Source organism: Panthera leo, chromosome E3, assembly GCF_018350215.1.
Source record: "Panthera leo isolate Ple1 chromosome E3, P.leo_Ple1_pat1.1, whole genome shotgun sequence".
Taxonomy (NCBI): domain Eukaryota; kingdom Metazoa; phylum Chordata; class Mammalia; order Carnivora; family Felidae; genus Panthera; species Panthera leo.
Window position 1 is genome coordinate 37,484,627 of NC_056694.1, and position 24,053 is coordinate 37,508,679.

Genomic DNA, 24,053 nt, shown 5'->3' on the forward strand with positions numbered 1-24,053 from the left:
GACGCCGCGAGGGGCTGGGCCCAACGGGAACCAACGCTGACCGGCCGTTCGGCCTCCCCGGCCCTCCCAAACGACGCGCAGGAAGCGGGGACCCCCAGCTCAGCCCTCTCCCCTCTCACCCCGCTTGCGGCCGCCCCCCGCCCCGGCCCACTGGGTCTCCCTCAGGACGGCGCCGGGGACGCGGAGTGCCGCGTTCGGCCTGGCCCAGCTCCCGAAAGCCCGGGCGGGCTAGACTCGCTGAGGAGCCCGAAAAAAAGCCGGAAAGGGCGCCAGCCACTCACCCGCCACGGGTCCGCTCCGCCGTCGGTAGGTCCCAGCGTCCGCGCGTCAGTCACCCACTCCCTGAGGCGCCGCGGCCGCCGCAGCCAAGCGGGCGGCGCGAGTGCGGCCCGACGTGCGCACGCAGAGGGGGCGGGCCCTGCAGAGGACACGCCCCTGCGGCGGACACGCGTCCCTTCTCGCGGGGCCCGCGGCTGCTAGGGTATCGGGGCCCTCCCGAGAGAGTTCGTTGATAAGAGCAGGTGTTAATGACGATGATCCGGGGTACATGCTTTCCATGCCCGGTGTCACCACCTTCCAGGCTCCTCTCCCTCTGGACTCCAACCTTGCCCTTTCTGTTCCAGCCACACTGGCTTCTCGTCATTTCCTTACCTTTGGGGCTGGCTGCAGATTAAATGACCGGTCCAGTCAGCTGTTGACAAAGATGTGCGCAATATGCGGTGTTCGTGGGAGTTACTGGGGAACGGGAGACAATTTATTGAGATCTGTTAGAGTTTAGAATGGGTCTTCTCTGTGCTCAAACAATTCCACTTCTCGGTAGCTATTGGAGAGCAATGCGTGCAAGAACCCAAAGAGACGCAACAACGAAGGTCCTTGCACCATGTAAAGGGATGCATGCGCCATTTGGGTGAAAATCTGGAAACCATCTTAATGTTGTTTGAAGGAAGATGGGGTGGGGATTGACAGGGGGACATCTGTTCAACGGAGATGTGCCTCCGTTAAAAAGGGAAGGGCAGAGACCACCTTAGGATGTTCAGCAGAAAGGAAAAGCCAGATGTACGAAAATACAAAAATAACATTTGATAGTGTGTAAATTTAACCTAAAAAAATACATTGAACTCTAGTGTGTATGTGAACTGTTTAAGGGTGAAGAGCACTGATGTCTGCAATCTACTTGAAATATATCAAAAAATAAGAAAGTTGATGGATAATAGGTGTCTTATGGATAAATATTAGCAAAATGCTTAGAATTGTAGAATGTGGGTGGTATTTGTGTGGGTGTTCATTATACAGTTATTTCAACTTTTCTATATGTCTACATATTTTCACAATAAAATTGGGGGAAAATATATCCAATATGATCTCTTTTAGGTTTTTTTTTTTTAACTAAAAAATGTTCTTTCCACACGTTCACGTTTAGGTATCTAAATGCATCCAAAAGCCGGGAAGATTTACACACTAGAATGACAGAGGGAGGTCGAGGGTCACTTGTGGTTTATCTGTACCATTTGCATTTTTTTATGAGATGCATAAACGCATTATACATTCCTTAGCTATCAAAACCCAATTTAAGGGGCAACTGGGTGGCCCATGTCGGGCTCTGTGCTGACAGCTGGGAGTCTGGAGCCTGCTTTGCATTCTGTGTCTCCGGCTCTCTCTGCCCCTGCCCCACTCATGCTCTGTCTCTGTCTCTCTCTCAAAAATAAACATTAAAAAAAATTTTTTTTAAAGCAACCAAAATTTAAAAATAATGAATTTTAAGAAAGTAAAAATTAGGAGTACACACTGTACTGTCCCCTGCCTCAAACACATACACAAAAAATGGAATTAAACCAAGTGGCACTGATTGAAGGAGGGGTTGCTTTGAAGGTTCAAATGAGATAATGGGGGGGGGGGGAGCACTTGTTGGGTGCAGAGAGTACTCAAAAATAAAATCTTAAAAAAAATAAGGGGCACCCAGCTGGCTCAGTCAGTAGAGCGAGCACGAGACTTTTGATCTGGGGATTGTGGGTTCCAGCTCCACACTGGCTGTAGAGATTACTTAAAATCTTTAAAAAGTAAAAAAATAATAAAATGCATGTATTTATTTTAATATACTTCACTCGTGTTTATATTTATAAATGAAGATTTTTATCTATGTGTTTATTTTGCATAACTCTCTTGCAGTCTCTTCCATGCCCTGTTATGTTATGCCTCTCTGCTCAGACTATAAAGTTTGCCTGGACAGGGCTCACCACATTAGGGCTAACTCCTACTCATTCCTTATGACTCCACATAACCATCACATCCTCCAGGAAGCCCTCCCTGATCCCTAAGCTAGGCTAACTATTCCTATTCTGCTTTCATCTCCATCCCACTGGTATAATTGTCTACCATAATAGGAGAGCTTCCTGAAAGCTGGCCTATGTCTTCTCTGTATCTCTCTTCTCCTGGCACAATGCCCAGCACTTACTAGAAGCTCAATAAGTACTTATTAAATGGAACCCAAGTGCATATTACTGTGATAATAAGTGAGGGTTTTTTAATGTTTATTTTTGAGAGAGAAAGAGAAATCGGGGGACAAAGAGGGAGACAGAGGATCCTATGTGGGCTCGATGCAGGGCTCAAACTCAAACTATGAGATCATTACCTGAGCTGAAGTTGGATGCTTAACTGACTGAGCCACCCAGGCACCCCTATAGATGATGTTTTTCTTTAAGAAAATAAACCCAGGGCCACCTGGGTGGCTCAGTTGGTTAAGTGTCAGACTCTTGGTCATGATCTCATGGTTCATGGGTTCAAGTCCCGGGTCAAGTCCCAGGTCAAGCTCCAAGCTGACGGTGCAAAGCCTGTTTGGGATTCTCTAACTCCCTCTCTCTCTCTGACCTTTCCCCACTCGTGCTCTCTATCAAAATAAATAAGTAGACATTAAAAAGAAAAGAAATCCAAACAAGCAGTAGGACCAGCTACAGAATTTGCACGACCTGGTGCAAAATGAAAACTCAGGGTTCCTTGTTTAAAAATTATCAAGAATTTCAAGAAAGCAACAGCAGAGCCTTAAACCAAGCATGGGTGTCCTTCTCAGAGTGGGATCCTGTGCAAGTGCTCAGGTTACAAGCCCGTGAAGCCAGCCCTAGTGCCCAGGTGTAATTGAGTAGCACAGGGCCACAGTAGGACACAAGGAACTCCACTGCCTTTTGGCCTTGCTGAATCTACAGCTTGGAAATCAGAGCAGGAAAGAGTGGCAGAGAATGGTGTCTCTGCCCCTGGGCTTCTGGTCAGTGGTGCGGGTGCCAGGGGTCTGTCTGGAAGTGAGCGGGCATTATTGGTAGCCTGGGCAAAAGTTTTGTCTCTTGAAGCCCCACCCAGCCCACAACCAAGTGGTCTCTTGAGGCCTGAGGGGAAAGATTTGGCTACCGACTGGTGTTCTTAGCTGAGACTCTGTGCTTCCTGTGGGACTTTATATCTGACGAAGACTTCCTGCAAAGCTCTTGCCAGTTCACCCAGCCCAGTGACATGTGCTCATAATGATAACAGCGGGAATCCTTCTCTGAGCTTCCCCTGTGTGTCAGGCATAAGCTAAACCCCACATTATCTCATTGGAATTTTATTTATTTATTTCCTTTTTTAAAGTAATCTCTAAACCCAACGTGAGGCTCGAACTCATGACCTGGGAATAAAGAGTTACATGCTCTACAGACTGAGCCAGCCAGGCACACCTTTATACATGCATTTTATAATAAATAAAGACCGATATTTTACATAAATTACACATTACAAAAACATTTAAAAATGATAAAACTGGGGCACCTGAATGGCTCAGTCGGTTAAGCGTCTGACTTCGGCTCAGGTCATGATCTCATGGTTCGTGAGTTCGTGCCCCGCGTCCGGCTCTGAGCTGACAGCTCAGAGCCTGGAGCCTGCTTCAGATTCTGTGTCTCCCTCTGTCTGCCCCTCGGCCGCTTGCACTCTGTCTCTTGCATTGTCTCAAAAATAAACATTAAAAAAAAATTAAAAATGATAAAACATAAGGAAGCCTAAAATGCACATTACCTTGTGGGTTAGTTATCTCCACCAGTAGATTGGGGGAAACAGCAGCAGATTTAGTTGGGTTTCCCGGTAACTCCAGTGCCAGGGTATTTAGACAACAGGTCAATCACCAAATATTTACTGAGCGCCTACCTGCCAGGTGCTCTGTTAAGTGCTTGAAATTTAGCAGTGAATACAGAGATGTGCCTGAGGTTATGAAGATGACATTCCCGGACGGGTCAATACATTTTGGAAGGAATGAGTGAATGAAAGAAAAAAAAAAAAAAAAGAAAGCTCTTATCCATTAATAAATTTTCAGGTGAGGAGCGACAGGAGAGGAGTGTTTTAGTTGAACACAAAGAAATCTCACTTTTCCTGTAAAAAAATAATTCAAATCCGTACAACTAGAAGCAACCTCAAACATGAGTTCAGGCCTTGGGTGTTGAGAGTCCCAGATGCAGATTTAATTATCCTTAGGTGACACCTATATCTGCAAGTTCAGATGTTCATGCAGGATAAAGACGTGCGTTTCTGCTTCTGGTCTTGGTTTTCGGCTTCCGTAGGCTTCAGCGCCAGCATCCCGCTAACCAGCTCCGCACGCGAACTCAGAAGAGCCCCGAGGTCCGCAAATCCAGTTTCTGCACGCCCGTGGGGCTGCTAGCCGAGAGAACGCTAGCCTGGGTGGGACGAACCATCCGCGCCCGCCAAGGGGGTGGTGGGTCAGCTCCGCGCGCCAACAGCGCCGGGACGGGGGGAGTTCAGAAGCCGCGCGGCCTGGGGTCCCCTCACGCAGGGCGGCCTAGGGGGCGTGGCTTTTCCAGGACGAGGCTGGAGCTGCGGGCGGGACCCGCCTTCTCAGGTTCCACCCCTCCTCCCCCCACCCGCGGCGGTGGACTCGGCTGCAAATTCCGCGGCCCTTGTTCCCTCCTCCTTAGTTTCCCGCCTGGTCTGAGGCGAGGAGGCACCGCAAGGCCTGGGCCACCGCGCCGGGGTGTCGGGCGCGGAGAGGGGGCGGAGCGGGCCGGGGGTCGCGGGGCCCCGACTTCTCCCGGGCTGGCTGCCCGTCGGGCCCACGCAGTGCGCTCCCGGGGTGGTTCCAGGCGGGGACCCCTGTCCTCTTCGCCAACCCGAGCGTCCCACGGTTCCCAGGCTTCAGGGACCGCGCTTCCCGCTCCGGCCCGCATGGCGGACAAGAAACTGGTGGTGGTGTTTGGAGCCACAGGTGAGCGAGCCCAGGGCCGCCCCGCAGAGCCTGGGAGACCGAGGGGGGTGGGGGTGGGGCAGGGCTGGAAGGAGGGTCCTGTGGCTCGGACTCCTGACCCGGCCAGGGGCCCTGGAGCAGGACCTGGGAGCACATTCCGTTTGAATTAAAAAAATAATAATAATTACTTTAACTTCTTGAAAAAGTGACAGTTGCACATAATACCAAAGGAATCTCCCTCCTACTTCTGTCTCAGCAACCCCATCCATCTCTGTCATCGTTTCTTGAGTATCCTACCAGATTAGATATGTACAAAGATTTTTTTTTTTAATGGCAAAGTGTCTTGCCATCATGTTTTGTTCTTTTTTGTACTGTATGTTTTTTTTTAATTTTTTTTTAATGTTTATTTATTTTTGAGACAGAGAGAGACAGAGCATGAACGGGGGAGGGGCAGAGAGAGAGGGAGACACAGAATCGGAAGCAGGCTCCAGGCTCTGAGCCATCAGCCCAGAGCCCGACGCGGGGCTCGAACTCACGGACTGCGAGATCGTGACCTGAGCTGAAGTCGGACGCTTAACCGACTGCGCCACCCAGGCGCCCCAATGTACTGTATGTTTTTAAATATGTGTCACAGCTTAAGATCTAAATCACATATACAATTCACCCATTTAAAGTGTGCAGTTCGCTGGTTTTTGGGAGCCTCGTTGGCTCAGTCGGTTAAGGCTCTGACTTTGGCTCAGGTCATGATCCCCAGGTTGGTGAGTTCCAGCCCCACCTGGGGCTCTGCACTGACCGTGCAGAACCTGCTTAGGATTCTCTTGCTCTCCCTCTCTCTGCCCCTCCCCCACTTGCTCTCTCAAAATAAATACTTATAAATATTCTTATTCAAAAAAAATTTTTAATGTTTATTACCTTTGAGAGAGGGAGAGACAGAGCGTGAGCAGGGGAGGGGCAGGGAGAGAGAGAGAGAGAGAGAGACACAGACAGACAGACAGATCCAAAGCAGGCACCAGGCTCTGAGCTCTGTGCTGACACAGCCGGTTGCAGGACTCGAACCCACCACCCATGAGATCATGGCCTGAGCTGAAGTTGGAGGCTGAACCAACTGAACTACCCAGGCGCCCCTCAAAATAAACTTAAAGTGTGCAATTCACTGGTTTCTGGTATGTTCACAGAGCTTTACTCTCATCCTTGGCAGTTTTAGAACAAGGTCATCTCATCACTCCCAAAAGAAACCTCACACCCACCAGCAGTTACTTTACTCTCGGTTTCTTCAACTTTCCTCAGCCTTTGGCAGCCATCAGTCTACTCTCGACCTGTAGATTTGTCCATTCTGGACATTTCATATAAATTAAATCATACACTCTGTGGCCTTTTATGCCAGCTTCCTTGACTCGGCATCGTGTTTTGAGGTTCATCCATTTTGTAGCAGGTGTCAGTACTCCGTTGCTTTTTTATGTCTGAATAATATTCCATTTTATGGGTAGACTGCATTGTGTTGATCTACTCTTCCATTGCTGGATGTTTGGCTTGTTTCCAGCTCTTGGCTGTTGCGAACAATGTAGTGAATGTTCATGCACAGGTTTTTGTGTGAACATGTTTTTAATTTTCTTGGGCATATATCTAGAGTGGAATTGCTGGATCATAGGGTAACTCTGTGCTTAGCACCTTGAGAAACTTCCAGACTCTTTTTGAAAGAGTCCCATTTTCTGTTCCCACCAGTACTGTGTGAAGGTTGTTGTGGTTCTGCAGCTTCCCTTTTCCACTCCAGGATAGGTCACGTTCACCTGTCCAAGTCATACGCACAGATCTGCCAATCTGCCAGTGATTACTTTGGCATGGATTGATCACTTCCTTAGCCAGATTCTTACCAAAGGACATCTCGTTTCTACAAATTTCCACTATTGCACGTAGTACTGCATTCACTTTTCTTGTACATGTATTTATGGATGATTTTTTATTTTCTTCCTTTTGATGATTTTACTTTTTGTAATTTTCTCTTAAGTAATCTGTGTACCCAACATGGGGCTCAAACTCACTACCCCGAGATCAAGAGTTGCATGGTCCTCCAGCTGAACCAGCCAGGTGCCCCTCAGTCTTTTAGAGAAAAGATGTAGGTAATACTTTATTTCTTAAGCTAAGCAGTGGGTACATGGGTGTTGGCATGCCTTTGTGTATGTGCTAAATATTTTGTAATAGATTTATTTTTTTTACAAGTAAACTCTGCTCCCAAAGTGGGACTTGAACTCCCCGACTTTGATTTGCATGCTTTACTTACTAAGCCGGTCAGCTGCCCTTGTAATACATTTTATTTTTTATCTTTTTTTTTTTTATGTTTATTTATTTTAGAGAGAGAGAGTGAGCGTGAGCAGGGGAGGGGCAGAGAGAGGGAGAGAGAGAGTCCCAAGCAGGCTCTGCATTGTCAGCAGCGAGCCCGCTGCGGGGCTTGAACTCACAACCCTAAGATCATGACCTGAGCCGAAGTCAGACACTTAACCAACTGAGCCACCCAAGCGCCCATTTTAAACATTTTATAAAAGGTTTGATGCTAAAACATTGATGAACTTTGGAAACCGTATGCTGAGTGAAAGAAGCCAGACACAATAGCTACATGTTATATGATTCCATTTGTGTGAAATGTCCAGAATAATCAGATCCATAGAGACAGATCAATACAGACAGAAGGTACGTGAGTGGTCTGCCAGGGCTGAGAGGGAGGGGAATGGAGAGTGACTGCTGATGGGTGTGGGTTTTCTTTTAGGGGGCACGAAATATTCTAAAATTGACTGGGATGATGGTTGCACGCTCTGAATATACAAAAAAACAAAAACCCACTGCACTGTACACTTTCCTTATTTATTTAACTTGAAGCAGTGAGTCTTACTGGTGAAATTCCAGGCAAGTCTGGTGTGTGGACGGCAGCAGAAGTCTCAGCTGCCTCATAGAGGTATCTGTTTACTCTGGCTAAAATCAGCCCACTAGTACGGATTTGCCAAAATATTTTTTTTGTTGTTTTTTTTAAATTTTTTTTTTTTTAACGTTTATTTATTTTTGAGACAGAGAGAGACAGAGCATGAACAGGGGAGGGGGCAGAGAGAGAGGGAGACACAGAATCTGAAATGGGCTCCAGGCTCTGAGCTGTCAGCACAGAGCCCGACGCGGGGCTCGAACTCACGGACCGTGAGATCATGACCTGAGCCGAAGTCGGACGCTTAACCGAACAAGCCACCCAGGCGCCCCGCCAAAATATTTTTTAAATAAATATAAACTGTATACCCTGTAAAAGGTGAGCGGATTCTATCTCAATAAAGCTGTTATTTTTTTTAACGGTGTAAGGCACTTCATGAGGATCACAGGTGGAAAGGGCCTGGGCGTCTGGCTGTAGTGGAGCCTTCCCTGAGGGGCTTTGAGGGGCTTCCCCTCAGCCGGACTCCCAGGCAGGCCCATCCCCGCAGGCCTTTCTGACTCTTCACAGGTGCTCAGGGAGGCTCAGTGGCCCGGACGCTCCTGGAAGATGGGACATTCAGGGTCCGAGTGGTCACTCGAGACCCTAGGCAGAGGGCAGCAAGGGAGCTGAGGCTGCAGGGTGCAGAAGTGGTGCGGGGAGACCAGGATGACGAGGCCAGCATGGAGCTGGCCCTGACCGGGGCCCATGCTACCTTCATCGTGACCAACTACTGGGAAAACTGCAGCCAGGAGCAGGAGGTCAAGCAGGTGAGGGCAGGGGGGAGGGCGTGGGGAGGCTGGGCTAGGAGCAGGGCATCTCACTAGGAGCTCCCTGGGAGGCAGCTCCAACTTGTTAGAAAGGGACTGACCCTGCCTGTGACCCACTGACCACTGCAGACCTTTCCCCTCCTCTTCCATGCAGTCCACCTGGACTTTAATGAGGATAGGAGGCAGCTGCTTTCTTTTCTGGTGGTTTTTATTTTAATTTTTAAAGTGTATTTATTTATTTTGAAAGAGAGAGAGTGAGCAGAGAGAGGGGGAGAGAGAATCCCAAGCAGGCTCCGCGCTATCAGCACAGAGCCCAGTACGGGGTTTGAACTCATGATCTGTGAGCTCATGACCTGAGTCAAACCAAGAGTTGAGTGCTCAATCAACTGAGCCACCCAGGCCCCCTGATTTTTTTTAAGATATCATTCAAGTACTATACACTATGCCTTTTCAAAGTGTATAATTCAATGTGTATGTATACATATGTATATATATACACATACATATATATATATATATATGTATATATTGTGCAGCCATCACTATTACCTACCTAATTCTAGAATGTTTTCATCACCACAAAAAGAAACCTTTATCTATTAGCAGTTATTCCCCATTCTTCCTTCCCCACCAGCCCCAAGCAACCAATAATCTACTTTGTCATCCATTGACTTTTTACACTTTCTAGAAAAACAACTCTGTTGACCCATAATTTCCTGGAAATAAGATGCACACATTTTAATTGTATAGTTTGATGGAATTTGAAAATCAATATACTCATATATATATTTTTAAGCTTATTTATTGGGGGGGGTGGGTATAGAGGGGGAGAGAGAGAGTGAGAATCCCAATCAGGCTCTGTGCTGTCACTGCAGAGCTCAACATGGGGCTCCGTCTCACGAACAGCAAGATCATGACCTGAGCTGAAATCAAGAGCCTGATGCTTAACTGACTGAGCCACCCAAGCACTCCTAAATAAACCCACATATTACCAATCTAATCAAAATACATTTCCATCATCCCAGAAAGCCCATGTCCCCTTTGTATGTTGTATGTTTCTGTTTATTGTTTTCCACCCACATTCTCTCTAGTTATGGAGCCCAGGTGGCAGGGGGAGGGATATGGGACGGAGAACATGAGACATAGCCATCTTTCGCTCTGAGGATGGGGACACTCGCACAGAGCCTGTCACATAGACTCAGGTATCTGTGGGACGTATTGTTGGTGGCAGAGGAGAGGCCCCGGCTGTCTGTCACTTCATCTTTCAGCCCTCCCTCGTCCATGACCAGCTGCAGCTCTGCTCTAGACAGGACCTTCCCTACCCTGGGCTTTATTAGGGAAAAAGAAGGCCTTTGTAAAATAAAGGGAGACTGGACGGGCCCACTGGTCTTTAAAGTTGTTTTCAGCCTTGACATTTTCTTTGAATCCACTTACAGGGGAGCCCTTCCCATAGAGTAGAGAAGGACAGCTTCTCTGGTTGATGGAGGGAATGTTAGGTCATTATCCTGATGGCCTGGGTTCATGTCCCATGGCTGCCATAACCAGCCAGCTGGCTCAAACGACAGGAATTTACTCTCATTCTGGGGGCCAGAAGTCGAAAATCCAGGAACCTCCAGGAGACTCTAAGGGTGATTCCACTCCTTGCCTCTTCCAGCTTTTGGTGGCTGCTGGCTCTCCTCATGGCCACCTCACCCCAATCTCTGCCTTCACGCAGGGCCTTCTCCTCTGTGTGTTCTCTTCGGTCTCTTGTAGGGATGCTTGTCATCAGATTGAGAACCCACCTGGAATGATCCTTAGTTCTGTCTGCAGATTTCTTTTCCCAAGTAAGGTCACGTTCACAGGTTCTGGAGGTTGGGACATGGACACATCTTTCTGGAGGCCACCACCCAACACATCCTCATGCAGCAGGTGGTGTGGCTCTCCATGTTTAACTGACAGTTAAGTGCATCACAGCCCCGGGTGGCACCTGAGCAGTCTGTGTGCCTAATTGCTGAGCTGTACCACCTCCCTAGCGGACTGCTGGGGCCTTCCATCGACGGTGGCTTTGCACGGAGTAGGCCGAGCTAGGAGACCTCTGTGTGGCCCTCTCCCGACCTTCTACCCCTCCTGTCATAATGCACACATGTGGGCCACAGTTGAGCATGTTGAGAAGTAGGACAACCCAGATGATCTAGAGAAGGGACGCTAAGGTAGAAGGCTCACAGTCCACGTGTGGAACCACGTGTGAGCATCGTTCCAGTAGAGGGACAAGGGTGAAGTGGTGTTGGCCTCTTTGCATCAGGCACGGTGGCAACCAGGGCAGGAGAGCCAGGGCTGTGGCTGGGGATACACTTCTTCCCTCTCAGCTCTGTGATTTCTCCTTTCCTGCCCACCAGGGAAAGCTGCTGGCCGATGTGGCCAAGCGCCTGGGCCTTCGCTACGTGGTCTACAGTGGCTTGGAGAACATCAGGAAGCTAACGGCCGGGAGGCTGGCAGCGGGCCACTTTGACGGCAAAGGGGAGGTGGAGGAATATTTCCGGGACATCGGAGTTCCCATGACCAGCGTGCGGCTGGCCTGCTATTTTGAGAACCTGCTCTCCTACTTCCTGCCCCAGAAAGCTCCAGATGGAAAGAGCTACTTGCTGAGTGAGTGCCCTTCCTCCCTTCTCGAGCATCCGCTGTCACCGAGGGGAGCAGTGGGTGTTGGAGAAAGCTGGCTAGTCCTCAGATGGTTCCGGGTCCAAGCCCTGGTTCTCTAGTGTCAGGCCTGTGACACTGGGCCTCTGCTTCCTGCTCTGTGAAATGGGCATAACTGACCTTTGCAGGGGCGTTGAGAAAATCTGCCAAGAGGCAGTGATGCGATGCTTTACAGAGCGCACTTGTTACTTTTCCTTCAGAAGTAAGAGAGTTGGGAAGATCAGGTCCAGTGAAGTCGGTGTCCTGACCCAACCACCCCTCACCCTCTGCATGAACACAGTCTCACCCGCGCTTGAGTCCTGCCCAGCAGGGAGGGTGAGCAGTCTGGTCCTAGTGTTGGCACACTGGCACCACCCTTTATAGTTTGCAAAGCTGGTCGGGGATCCCTCTTGTGTTCCGTCTCTGGTTGGAGCTCTGTCCCTACAAGGTCTTTGGGTGACCTGAACGGGCAGCTGCGGTGGCCCCTTTGCCTGGGCGAGGAATGCTCCTGGCGCTAATCTAGACATTGCCCTGCTCTCCACCAGACCACCATGGCAGGTGGAATCACTAGTAATTCAGCACATTTATGGAGCACCTGCCATGTGCTGCTCTGGTCCAGGCCCTGGCCTTGACTCTCTAGCACTCCTGTTAGCAGACTTGGTTTTCCACGGCAGGAATTCCAGACGTGACCAGGTGCCCTGGGTCCAGCGCTTTGGGAGCAGCCCCTCCATTTCCTTCCTGTTCTGGTCTTAGCCCTGAGGGGGTCGTAGGTCCCCGGTTCCCTCCACTCTATAAATGGAGTAACAAGGGCTCAGGGTGTCAACAGGGGACCGTCAGGGTGGCAGAGCTCAGATTGGATCCCGTTTCCTTACTGAGCTGCACTGCCTTGCTGCCGCCACAGACACCGGAGGGTGCTGACGTGTGCACGTGTCTGGGCGATGGGCTGGTGGGAACATCAGCCACAACCCCAGCACATCCCTCTTCCCCCCACTTCCCTCCCAGGCTTGCCCATGGGTGATGTGCCCATGGACGGCATATCTGTGACCGACCTGGGTCCCGTGGTGCTAAGCCTGCTGAAGATGCCAGAAGAATACATCGGCCGGAACATCGGGCTCAGTACCTGCAGGCACACGGTGGAAGAGTATGCCGCCCTGCTCTCCAAGCACACCGGCAAGGCCGTGCGCAGTGCCAAGGTGGGCCCCTGCTGCCCCCCGGGCCCAGGCTGGGTGATGTCCCAGCTCCCACCAGGGTGCTCCGGCAGCCCGGGTCTGGTCGTTCTGATCCCCAGAGGGAGCTATGGTTGGTAGGGAAGTGGTATGGTGTCTAGGGCTGCCCCACTCTCTGGGCAAAGTCAATCTGAATTCGTCACTGTGAGCATTTGTCATGCTGTTCTTGGGAGCCACGGGTGACCACTGAGAGAAGTTTTTGGCTTAGGCAATTGACTAAGTGGCAAGGAAGGTTTCTAGGAAGAGGGGACACTAGGGGCCAAAGCAAGGAGTGAACACACAGGGTGTGTTGGGCAGGGAAGGAGGCCAGAGAGATGGGCCCCATCCCTGCCTCCTCCTGGCCTGGCTGCGTCCCCGCTGACCCTCAGTCTTCTTCCCCTTAGGTGCCTTGTTTCTTATTTGTCCTTCCCATTGTGGAAGTAAGACTTATTAAAGTCTGAGAAACTCCCACGTTATTAAAAGACAGAAACCACCTATATAGTTCCAAGACACGAGCAGAGCAGTGATGGGGAGGCCATGGCAGGGCATGTCTCAGGTGGGTCAGACCCTCAGAATGGGGTCCTGCTCCCAGCCCTTACGGCCCACCAGCATGCGGGCCTTGGGGCACAATCCCTGACCCTCTCTGCTCCAGTAGCCTCATCTGTAAAATGGGTGGATGAATAGAATTCCCTTCCTTGGTTGTCAGAATTTAACAGAATAATCGAGGTAAGCACTTCCTTAGCGCAATGAGGTGCTCTAGAAAACGAGCCCTAAATGGCCATGGATTACATCTAAACAAAAGTCTGAGGCAACCATGGAGGATTTCAGGAGCTGAGGAGTTCAGGTTCAGTTTGGTCAGGAACTGGGAACAACTTTGGTTTTTGAGCAAGAAAGTGATGTTTGCAGAGTTCTGGTTTGGAAAGGGCTGAGAAGTTTCCATCTTCTGATCTCAAAAGAACAACATTCATGATTTTTTTAAAGTAATCTCTACACTCACTGTGGGGCTTGAACTTACAACCCTGAGATCAAGAGTCACACATTCTTTGGACTGAACCAGCCAGGCACCCCTTGAACGATTTAAGTTGACTTAGAACAGTGGTTTTTTAGCTTTAATCTTTTTTTTTTTTACATTTATTTATTTATTTATTTTGAGAGAGGGGGAGACAGGATCCAAAATGGGCTCTGTGCTGACAGCACAGAGCCTGATGTGGGGCTTGAACTCAAACCGTGAGATCATGACCTGAGCCAAAGTCAGATGCTTAACTGACTGAGCCACCCAGGCGCCCCTAGAACTTTAATCTTTTTAGTAGAGGGGTTTTCAGATGAACTTACTGGTAAGGACCTGGGCTGGTACTGAGTTGCCAATAGCCGGGGTGCTGGAGATGCTGACAGACCCAAAAGACTCCCCTCTGCTTCCAGATGACCCCAGAGGACTACGAGAAGTATGACTTCCCTGGCGCCCGAGACCTTGCCAACATGTTCCGTTTCTATGCCCTGAAACCTGACCGTGACATCGAACTGACCCTGAGACTCAACCCCAAGGCCAAGACACTGGACCAGTGGCTGGAGCAGCACAAAGGGGACTTTGCTGGGCTCTGACCCTGCCATCTCTCAGCCCCGTCTGGGGGCACAGGAGATACAGTCACAGTGATCCGTTCTCGTGTTGCAAAAAGTTATTTTTTTAAATAAAGGCCACTGTTTTCACAGATGGCTTCCAAGAGAAAAGGGCTTTGTTTCAGGGACTGGGGTTGGGGTGGCAGCTGCTGAGGCATGAATATCCCAACAGGAAGCATCAAGTGGTGGAGACGCAGCCCCCTCCCTTTGCAGGGGACTCGAGGGCTGAAGACACACAACTTAAGTGCAACTGTAAGTTTAGTCCGGCAGGTGGGAGACCGTGCTGTGACCACAGCCCAGAGGAGCGGCTCTGACCACTGTTTGTACTACGTTTGAGGACAGAGGGGATTCCGCATACCAACCATAAGCAATGCCTTTTGACATCGAGGCAAATACAGCCTTCATCTCCAGAGAGCTGGTGAGGCCAACCACACATTCTTTCTTGAAGCTTGAAGGCGGCAAGACCGACCCTTTCTCCCTTTGTCTCTCCTCCCCCCAGTGGCAGCAGCCCTAAGTAGGTCATCTTCAAAACAGTCCAGGCAAAACATCTGGAGGGCAGTGACAGACCGGACCAGAGGTCACCATATTGCACACCACTGAGAAAAAGTAACACGCTGCTTACAGCAAAGGCTGGGGAATAAAGCCAAGGAAGGGAAAGCACTGCCTCGCCTGTAGTGTCCACATAGGACCGGGAAGGTAGGGGTGGTTCAACCTCTCCTCTCCTGCTCACTTTACAGAAGAGGGAGGAACACCCAGAGAACACAGGTCAAATGCCCGAGGTTCCACGGCAGGCATATTTTTCCTGTACGGATTTGCGTATTGTCCGTCACAGCTCTTTACTACCCTGCCTTAGCCTTGGTACCTGCAGTCATGAAGACCGACAGCAGTCCCACCAGATTCATTTGATCCATTAATTGATGACTTGAAAAAGCATCTGACAGCTTACCACTGTGCCAGGTGAACAATGTTAATCAAAAAGGTTATGGTCTTTACCTTGAAGAGCTTTGGTTGGTGGGAGAACCAGATACAGATATGCATGAAGAGTTATAGATTGACGTAGGGCTGCAGAAAATAGGAAGCACGGGAGCACCTGGGTGGCTCAGTCGGTTGAGCATCCAACTTCAGCTCAGGTCATGATCTCGTGGTGTGTGTGTTCAAGCCCTGCATTGGGCTCTGTGCTGACATCTCAGAGCCTGGAGCCTGCTTTGGATTCTGTGTGTGTCTCTCTCTCTGTCCCTCCCCCGCTTATTCTCTTTCTCTCTCTCTCTCTCTCTCTCTCTCTCTCTCTCTCTCTCTCTCTCAGAAATAAACATTTAAAAAAAATTTTTTTTAAATAAGAAGCACAAATAATAATGGGAGGAGGGGGCCTACTTTAAGGGGACAGGGACAGACTGAGGTATAAGGGGAGGGCAGCAAGCCCCTAGACAGGGCGGGAAGGCAGGCCATGACAGCACAGGCTTCCAAGCCCAGCAGCATCAGCAACAGAATGTGAGAGGCCATCTGCGTCCAGCCCTATGTGATGCCCAAGTCTCCCATACCCGAGGTTGGGACACTCACCAGCTTGGGGCTGAGTCACTGTGATGAGATCCTGGAGTGGCCTGTGGTCAGTACAGAGCCTGGGAGGAGTCCACTGTGCCCAGATGCAGAGCAAACCAGCAAGCCCGCGTCGGGTTCCAGGTGCACCTCGCCCAAAGGGATAGGAGCTGGGCACATTGCTGAGCCTCGCCAGCTGTTCTGAGGATGCCTGGCCAGGCTGTTCTGAGGATGCCATGAGATCATTTGTGCAGAGCAGTGTCTGACATCCCCGGGTCACTCTCCCCCTCCTTCTGAGACACATGGTCAAGCCCTGCTAGCCTCCAGTGCCCTCAGCCTGTTCCCTGCCCCCACCCTAAGTGTGGCCAAAGCAGTGGATCTCAGTGGGAACAGCCCAAAGCCAGTGAAATGAATAGACAACAGTCAGGATGCTCCATGTGCTATGAGCTGTCCACACTGCACACAAAAACCAGATCCTAGGTGGTAGAACTATTCTGTATGATATTACAATGGACACACGTCACAATAGATTTGTCCACACCCGTAGGATATACACCACCAAGAGCAAACCCTAATGAAAACGTGACTTCGGAGATAAATGATGTTCATCAGTTGGAACAAATGTCCCACTCTTGTGGAGGTGCTGATAGTACGGGAGGAGGGGGTCTGTGCACGTGGGGCCAGAGGGTTAAAAGACAACAGTCCTAGTATTTAAACCATCTGATCTGTAATAGACATTCATGTCAATCCTCTTCCCTTGGCCCCCATCGATCCCCAAATGGGGCTGGAGAGGAAATGGCCCTTCCCATACCCTGGATACTCAAGTCAAGGTGCCTGCCTGGCCCAGGGTGCTCCTGCCCCGCCTGTGCATCACTACAGGAAGGAAGCATGTGTGGATCACAGCTCACAGAGCCCTGGGGAGTCTGGGTCAGCACCGCACAGAGGGGATGACTCCTAGCACCACATCTGCTGGTGGAGGCGTCCCCAGCTGGGTGGATGCCACGTGTGCCTGGTTTTCTGAAATTTGGTACCTGAAATACATTAGTTCGCTGCCAACATTTTTCATTTTCTTAACTTGTAAACTATACAGAAAATTTACCATTTTACTCATTGTTAAGTGTACATATAATTCAGTGGCATTAATTACATTCACAGTATTGTGCTGCCCTCACCAGCATCCCTCTCCAGGACTTTTTCATTTTCCCAAACTGACACTGTCTCCGTTAAACACTAGCTTCCCGTTCCCCCTCCCCCAGCACGAACCATTCTACTTTGTCTCTATGAGCTTGATGACTCCCAAGTCGCTGCCAACATCTTAAAATGAGACAACTCCATAGCGTTGTTGATGATAGCCAAATGCTGGAAATAACCCGAATGTCTATCAGTGAATGGCTGGAAAACAAAAGTGGTCTATCCACAGAATGGAATTGACTCAGCCGTAAAAAGGAACAAGTACCCATCCGTGCCACAACATGGATGAAGCCTGAGACATTGTATTAAGTGAAACCAGAAGGAAACAAGCTACCACATATTGTATGATCCCATTCACATGAAATGTGCTAGAGTAGATGAATCCTAGAGATGGGGAGTGGGTTTGTGGCTGCCAGGGTCTGAGGGACCCGGGGAAATGGGGAGGGACTGCTAATGGAATTGGGGTTTCTCTTCAGGGTGATGAAAATGTTCTAAAATGGATTGTGGTGGGGTACCTGGGTGGCTAAGTCAGCTAAGCATCTAACTCTTGGTTTGGGCTCAGGTCACGATCTCATGGTTTGTGAGTTCGAGCCCTGAGTCAGGCTCCACACTCAGTGTGGAGCCTGCTTGGGATTCTCTGCCCCGCCTCTCTGCCCCTACCCTGCTTGCTCTGCCTCTCTCCCAAAACAAACACAACAAGATCCAATTAAATGTCTATAAGAAACCCATTTAAAAAAATATTAACTGGGGCATCTGCGTGGCTCAGTTGGTTAAGTACCCAACTTTGGCTCAGGTCATGATCTCGCAACTCCTGGGTTTGAGCCCTGCTTCAGGCTCTGTGCTGATAGCTCAGAGTCTGGAGCCTGCTTTGGATTCTGTGTGTGTGTATCTTTCTCTCTGCAACCCCCCCCCCCCCACTCACCCTCTCTCTCTCTCAAAAATAATAAACACTAAAAAATTCTTAATAAAAAAATAAAATGGACTGTGGTGATGGAGACACAACGTTGGACTTAAAATCCACCAAACTGTATGCTTTAATGGGTGAATTGTACAATATAGGTAACCCCAAAAATGAGGTAACTAAAATCTCCACAGAAGAATCTGGATGCCCAGCTTCTCTTGCAGAGCACCAGACAATCTGGTAGCACAGGGTCTGAATTCCCACATGGCCCCCTCGGGTGGAGCCGAACAGCCACCCCCTTGAGACAGGGCAGCCAGTGTCCATCACCCCCACCGCCTCCTGGGTTCTGCACAACTGGGAAGCACGTCAGGGCCCACTCGCTTTATGTAAAGTTGCCGGCTGGCTCATCTGTGACCCTTCATGAGGATCATGCCAAATAAATACAACTTTTGGTTAAAAGATCTGGGGCGCCTAGCTGGCTCAGTCAGTAGAGCGAGCGACTCCTGATCTCAGGGTGTGGGTTCGAGCCCCATGTTGGGTGTAGAGATTACTTAAAAATCTTTCTATAGATAAATAATTACAAGATACAAAGTGCGGGTTTCCCAGTGCTAAAACACTCCTTCTGCAAGAGGTGCGAGTGTTCACTTAATTTGGGGACAGGCCCCAGGGTGGCAGGAGAGCAGAGTGAGGGCAGGGCCATCCTTGGACACACGGTAGCCAAGAAGCTTGTGGGACTGGAGAGGATTCTCGTCTTTGAGGGGGGTCTTCAGGACAAGGAAGGCTGAGTTCAAGTCCACCTAAACCCAGAGGCCTCAGGAGAATGGCCCAGGTCAGAAACAGATCAGAGCAGAGACCTGCCGGTGTGATACAGCCAAGGTCCGGCGCCCAGGTCTTCATCACCCACACGTGACCGTGCCTTCCCCCATCCTCCCTACCCACCTTTCCACTCCTCTCAATCCCCAAAGGCTCAGGGGTGGAGTTACTTTTTTATATTTTTGAGGGCCTCGTCTCACGTTCCAGCCTCAACTCAGAGGCTGCAAAGTCTGGAGACCAACGCCTCGAGACCCTCCTGTGGGAAGAAGCCCAATCTGAGTCTTGAGTGGGACTTGATTGGGCAGGTGTTGCACTGCCCCCTTCCGGCCAGCAGGGGAAGGACGGCCTGGTGCAGCAGGGATGGTGTCTGGCCAGCAAGAAAACCACCTTTCTCTTTCAAGGTCTCCCTCCAGACTTGTGCTTTCAAAAGACAAGACATGAATGGGATTTGGCTGGACTTCTCCAGGAAGAAAACTTAAGCTGTCATGAGGCACTGCCCAGGTCCCACCGCTGGACCTGGGATCTAGGACCGTGCCGGGCCCGTTCTGGTGAAGGGAGAAGCATCTGATGCTGGCACAAAGTCACCGCGCAGCCTCTTTGTGCCCACAAGGTCTTCCCCAACGTCTTCACCCGGCCCAGCAAGTGCTCTCACACCTCATGTGCACAGCCTGGAACCCTGGGATGGGTCTGAGCTATGTGCTCAGGGTCACTGCAGCTGTGCAGCCATCAGGGCTTCTGTGGGACAGCCTCTGCTGGGAGCCCAAACCAGTTAAACTACAATCAGCAAAAACTTCAATGCAAAAAAAAAACAACAACATTCCTCTGAAAATAATGGAGGAGAAAAAAAAAATCTAGTGAGGAAGACAGTGACATGCAGGGCCCCAAGTAGGCCAACACTGCACATCTTCTCGTGGCCCCCAAAGAAAGTTACACGCCGAGAATTCCAGAACATTCAATCAAATAAGCATAGTCTCATGGAAAGCGCCCCCGCACTGGGATCTTGGAGGGTCAGCATTTGTCAGAGCACCATGTGGCCATCATGGTGCGTGTGCTCTTGGGCTGGAGTGACTCAGTGGATGGGGGCAGCCCCAGGAAGGCCAGAGGTGATGCGGGATGGCCCCCATGTGTAGATGAACATCAGCAACCCCACTGCTGAGCCCCCTGTGAAAAGCAATTTGAACTCTTTCAAAGAAGAATATGACCACAATTTAGGCTTTAAATAACTTTTTGCAGTAATCTTATTTACATGGATACAGAATCATTTTACATTCTTAGATCACAGTAATAGATGCTTTATTTTGTAAATTATGAAGGAAAACAAAAAGGAAACTATTTGTAAGCCTTCTCCATTAGCCTGTCTTACCAGTGGGAGGATCTGGAAGCATGTGGAGCCCGCACACCCTACAAGCTGAGACTGGTGACAGTGTGTTTTGCTCTGGCTGGATGGTGAAACCTTCAACCTCTCAGACTGTGCTTTCCTTTTCTGAACAAACATTTATAGAGACGACAACAGTTCTCAGCACTGAATAGTTTACACACACTTCTAAAAACCGATGTCAGCAATGTGAGTGGTGAGAACCAAGCCACTGGCAGGCAGAGGGGCAGGTCTCTGGGGTGACAGGCTGTTAGTCGGCCCTGGGCTGTAGCTGTGACCAGCTGGGGTTGAGCAGAAGGGCAAGAGTCCCCCTTAACACCTGCCGCAGGACAACAGAACTCAACAGTCAGGGACGAGAAGCCACCCCACACAGGGTGGAAGGAAGGACCATCCGTCCTGATAAAGATCTCGGCCCATATGGTCAGGAATGACATCTTTGGGGACCCCCTTGGTATGTGCGTCCCCAGGCCCCAAGGCGCCTACGTTCCAGCTGTTTGGGATCTTTGGGACATAAACTCCGACAAGAGCACAGGGTGTCCTGGCTGAGGGGTGGAGGACACTGTGGGACGTGCAAGCTCCAGGTTCCTCAAAAAGACAATCTGGCAGAAAAGACTCATTCCAGAAGCTCCCGGAGGTTTGCTGAGAGGGAAATTAATCACTTCATGACTCAGTGCAGCTTAAGGCTTCATTTTTAAGCTGTAAGCATGGCCTTTAATTCTTTAACTAATATCTCCACCACTTTTGATTCCAAATTAGAGTTTTAGCTCTGCAAGAAATGTCCAGTTGTTTTACTCTGCCTGAGCTAGAAGAGGCCAAGTTACCTACCCATGGATGGGAAACTTCCACCATCCCTTATGGGTGCCACGCCCTACTGCCCAGGGGCTGTCCCCTAGGACTAGTCCGTGGAGAGGTGTATTGTCACATGGTTTTGCTGTCGCCAAGGTGGTCCAGGGCCTCTGCAGGCAAGGGCGCAGTGTTGCTGTTCCGGAATCCTTCCAGGGCCCTGGCCACACGGAGGGGCTGCTGCTCCCGGCCTAGTTCCCAGTGGACCGTTTTCCTGAGCCAAGACACAAATGGTCACGGTTCACTAGCACTGCAGGAAGAAGGCGCCCTGCGGGTGAGCTTCTATCATCCCTGGGAAGGAGCTGCACGAGGAGTCCCAGCCACCAGGGACCAGAACAAGAGAAGAGTGAGTCCCGAGACACCACAGTGAGCGAGCACGACTCGTGGCAGCCCCCTGAGGTTTACACGGCCCCGCGGCTCCCAGGCAGGGAACATGACTCCGCAGGAGGTTGGGGGGGGGGGGGGGTCTGAGTTCTAGGCCTGGCTCTGCTGTGACTCGCCCTCTGTGACTGTGGGCAGCCTGGTTCCCACCACTGTGGGACGCGGCCCCCCTGGAAGCTGGTGGAAGGAGGACTGTGAGGCACCCCCCCGTGCAACCTCTCCAGAAGTGGACATGGCAGAAGGCCGGCCGCTGCAGTCTGGTTCCGCCCAGCACCGCCGGCCAACGCCACCACCCTGCCCTGATGCAGGCCTCTCCACGGGCCGGGAGGCCTGGCTCTGAGTGGAGCCAGATACGCCACACTTACACTGGCAACCCTTCCGAGCCTGGGAGCAGGGAGACAGGGGTATGATATTGGTTAAGGTGAAGGAAAACAGGGTTAGTTCATAGAGGGAAACAAAGGGGGAAGAAACCTTGGGGTTTTCCTACCTCGCCTGGGATATCAGGAGGTAAACATTTTCTTAAGTTTGGAAAGGAATCCCTCCTTGTCCTCCCCAGCCTCAGGCCTAGCCTTGCCTCCTGCGGAGCTATCCATGGTCCTGCCACCTGGGCACAAACAGCAGAAAGAACTGGGGTCAAGGGAGCCACCTCCAGGAGTCCCATCCCTCGCCCCGCCTACCCACACTGGCCACCCAGGGGCTTGCCACTCAAGAAGCCACCAAGCACCACCCTGAGAGGGGAGGGGGTGGCTCCCAGGTCAGCCAGCGTGGCCTCGCCTGTTAGATGACTGAAGCAGAAGGGCCTCTCAGTGCTTTATTTAGTGTATCCCAACTGCTCCTCGAGTCACTGACCCACAACGGGGAAACAAGACAGAGAGAAGGACAGTGACCAGCTAACTCCACCTGAACAACTGTAACAACCGCCAAGTGCCACATGCCTTCCAGGTCAGGCCACGCAGATCCCACAGTAGCTCACTCAATCCTTTACACACAAATTTCACACATTAAAAAACAAAACAACAACAACAGAAACCACGAAAGCACAGAGAGAGTTATATTAGATAGTTTGCCCAAGGTCTCAGAGCCGGTAGGTGGTGGGGAGAATGGAGTTCAAACACAAGCAGCGAGGGCCAGAGCCCAAGCTCCTAACAACCAAGTCACTGACTCCAAGCAGGTGAAGAACACATACCAAGACCAAATGACCAGCTTCCACGCTCCATACGTGTGCACCTGGGGTCTCTGGGACACCCAGGGAAGGGACTCGCTGCCTTGTGGAATCCCACGACACGTGCACTTCTTCCCTGTAACAACAGCAGTTGGGCACCCTATCCGTCCCTGGGCAAACTCCCCGTCAAGGGCATGTGACCCTACATGCCCTAGAAACAGGGAAGCTACTTGGCCGTTTTTTCAGGGCCCAAGCTGAGATTATGGAGATCAACTCTGCTGCATAAATCTGTCCTTTTCAAGAACTGCCAACCACTAGGCAGGCAGGACAAGCTTCTGCCATGAGCTCCTGTACTCAGCACAGGGCGTGTTTCTAACATGCTAGGTTGTATATGCCAAGTACGATGCATAGCGCAGTAAAAAAGGATCACGGTTCCCAAGATCTCAGTCTAAAATGCCATCATTAGTGAGGGGCGCCTGGGTTGCTCAGTCAGTTAAGTGTCCAACTTCAGCTCAAGTCATGATCTCACGGTTCGTGGATTCAAGCCCCACATCGGGCTCTGTGCTGACAGCTCAGAGCCTAGAACCTGCTTGGGATTGTGTGTCTCCTTCTCTCTCTGCTCCTCTCCCCCTTGCACTCTCTCTCAAAAATAAATAAACATTTTTTTTTTTCATTAAAAAAAAAAAAAAGATGCCTTCATCAGTAAGAGGCCCAAAGATGTGGGCACCAGGCTCCAAGCAGGGGTGGGTGGAGTCGCCCCTGGGTACAGCACCCTGGGCAGTCTCGTGGACCTGGCATGCTCTCAGAGCTCAGAAACGTCTTCAGAGAGAGCAATAGCCCCAAACAAGGATGTGCTAACCAAGGTGTGAGCTATCACCAAAGTCAAGGTGGCTGAGTGATCCCCGACTCCCAGGGTTCCCCAGCAGAGGACCCCAGGCACTGCAGAGTCACCAGAGCAGATCCCCGTGAGAGGTGCCCACCGCCACAGGTTGCAAGGCCATGTGTGCCTTCCCTTAGTCCCTCACATCCCCCGTTCTGACGTGATGCCTTAAGTAACAAAGAGCCTCCTCACACAAAGCAACCCGCAAACCAGAAATTTCCCATCACTCCTGGGCCTCCCTGGACACAGGAGAGGAGAGTATGGACTGATTTTATCGTGCCCTTGCTCTGGGAATGGCAGACCTTTGTGCGTGCGCATGGGTCACTATGAGTTCTAGCTGACGGAGCTTTTAATGTGTGCCACGTACCGTGTCAAATGCTTTACCTACGTGATCTCATTTAATCACGTAAGAACCCTATGAAATACAGGCTGCTATCATTTCCAACTTACAGATGGTAAAGCTGAGGCCTGGAGAGCTGAAGTAATTTGCCCAAGCCTTTACAGATGATAAGGGCAGAGTGGGGCCTTGCCTCGTCCGTTGCCAAGCTGTTAACTACGAGTCACAAGAGGGCACAGA

General features: G+C 50.6%; 3 protein-coding genes across 7 annotated transcripts in view; 1 reads left to right on the forward strand and 2 right to left on the reverse strand.

Annotated features, from left to right (window-relative positions):
- Positions 1 to 395, reverse strand: part of HMOX2 (heme oxygenase 2) — a 30,007-nt gene extending 29,612 nt beyond the window's left edge. The window contains exon 1 of the mRNA XM_042922799.1: positions 282 to 395. The gene's annotated coding sequence lies outside the window, so the exon portion shown is untranslated. The remainder of the gene's footprint in view (positions 1 to 281) is intronic.
- NMRAL1 (NmrA like redox sensor 1) lies at positions 4 to 14,489 on the forward strand. Of its 3 annotated transcripts, none has more exons than XM_042922801.1 (6): positions 4 to 306; positions 5,158 to 5,230; positions 8,685 to 8,923; positions 11,299 to 11,548; positions 12,581 to 12,771; positions 14,203 to 14,489. In XM_042922801.1, the coding sequence occupies exons 2-6, from the start codon at positions 5,191 to 5,193 to the stop codon at positions 14,380 to 14,382; spliced, it is 900 nt and encodes a 299-aa protein (XP_042778735.1). In that variant the 5' UTR covers positions 4 to 306; positions 5,158 to 5,190; the 3' UTR covers positions 14,383 to 14,489. The 3 variants fall into 3 exon arrangements, with proteins under 3 accessions (XP_042778735.1, XP_042778736.1, XP_042778737.1); XM_042922803.1 differs by lacking the exon at positions 4 to 306 and adding an exon at positions 4,810 to 4,867; XM_042922802.1 differs by lacking the exon at positions 12,581 to 12,771 and having other exon boundaries at positions 234 to 306; positions 14,203 to 14,326.
- Positions 14,490 to 20,042: 5,553 nt separating this feature from the next.
- Positions 20,043 to 24,053, reverse strand: part of DNAJA3 (DnaJ heat shock protein family (Hsp40) member A3) — a 29,370-nt gene continuing 25,359 nt past the window's right edge. For 2 of the 3 annotated variants that reach the window (XM_042922039.1, XM_042922041.1), the window contains 2 exons: positions 21,922 to 22,038; positions 20,043 to 21,267 (listed from right to left, as the gene is read on the reverse strand). In XM_042922039.1, the coding sequence (XP_042777973.1) occupies positions 21,935 to 22,038 (104 nt within the window). In that variant the 3' untranslated portion in view covers positions 20,043 to 21,267; positions 21,922 to 21,934. The remainder of the gene's footprint in view (positions 21,268 to 21,921; positions 22,039 to 24,053) is intronic. The other variant, XM_042922040.1, reaches the window with a different exon arrangement.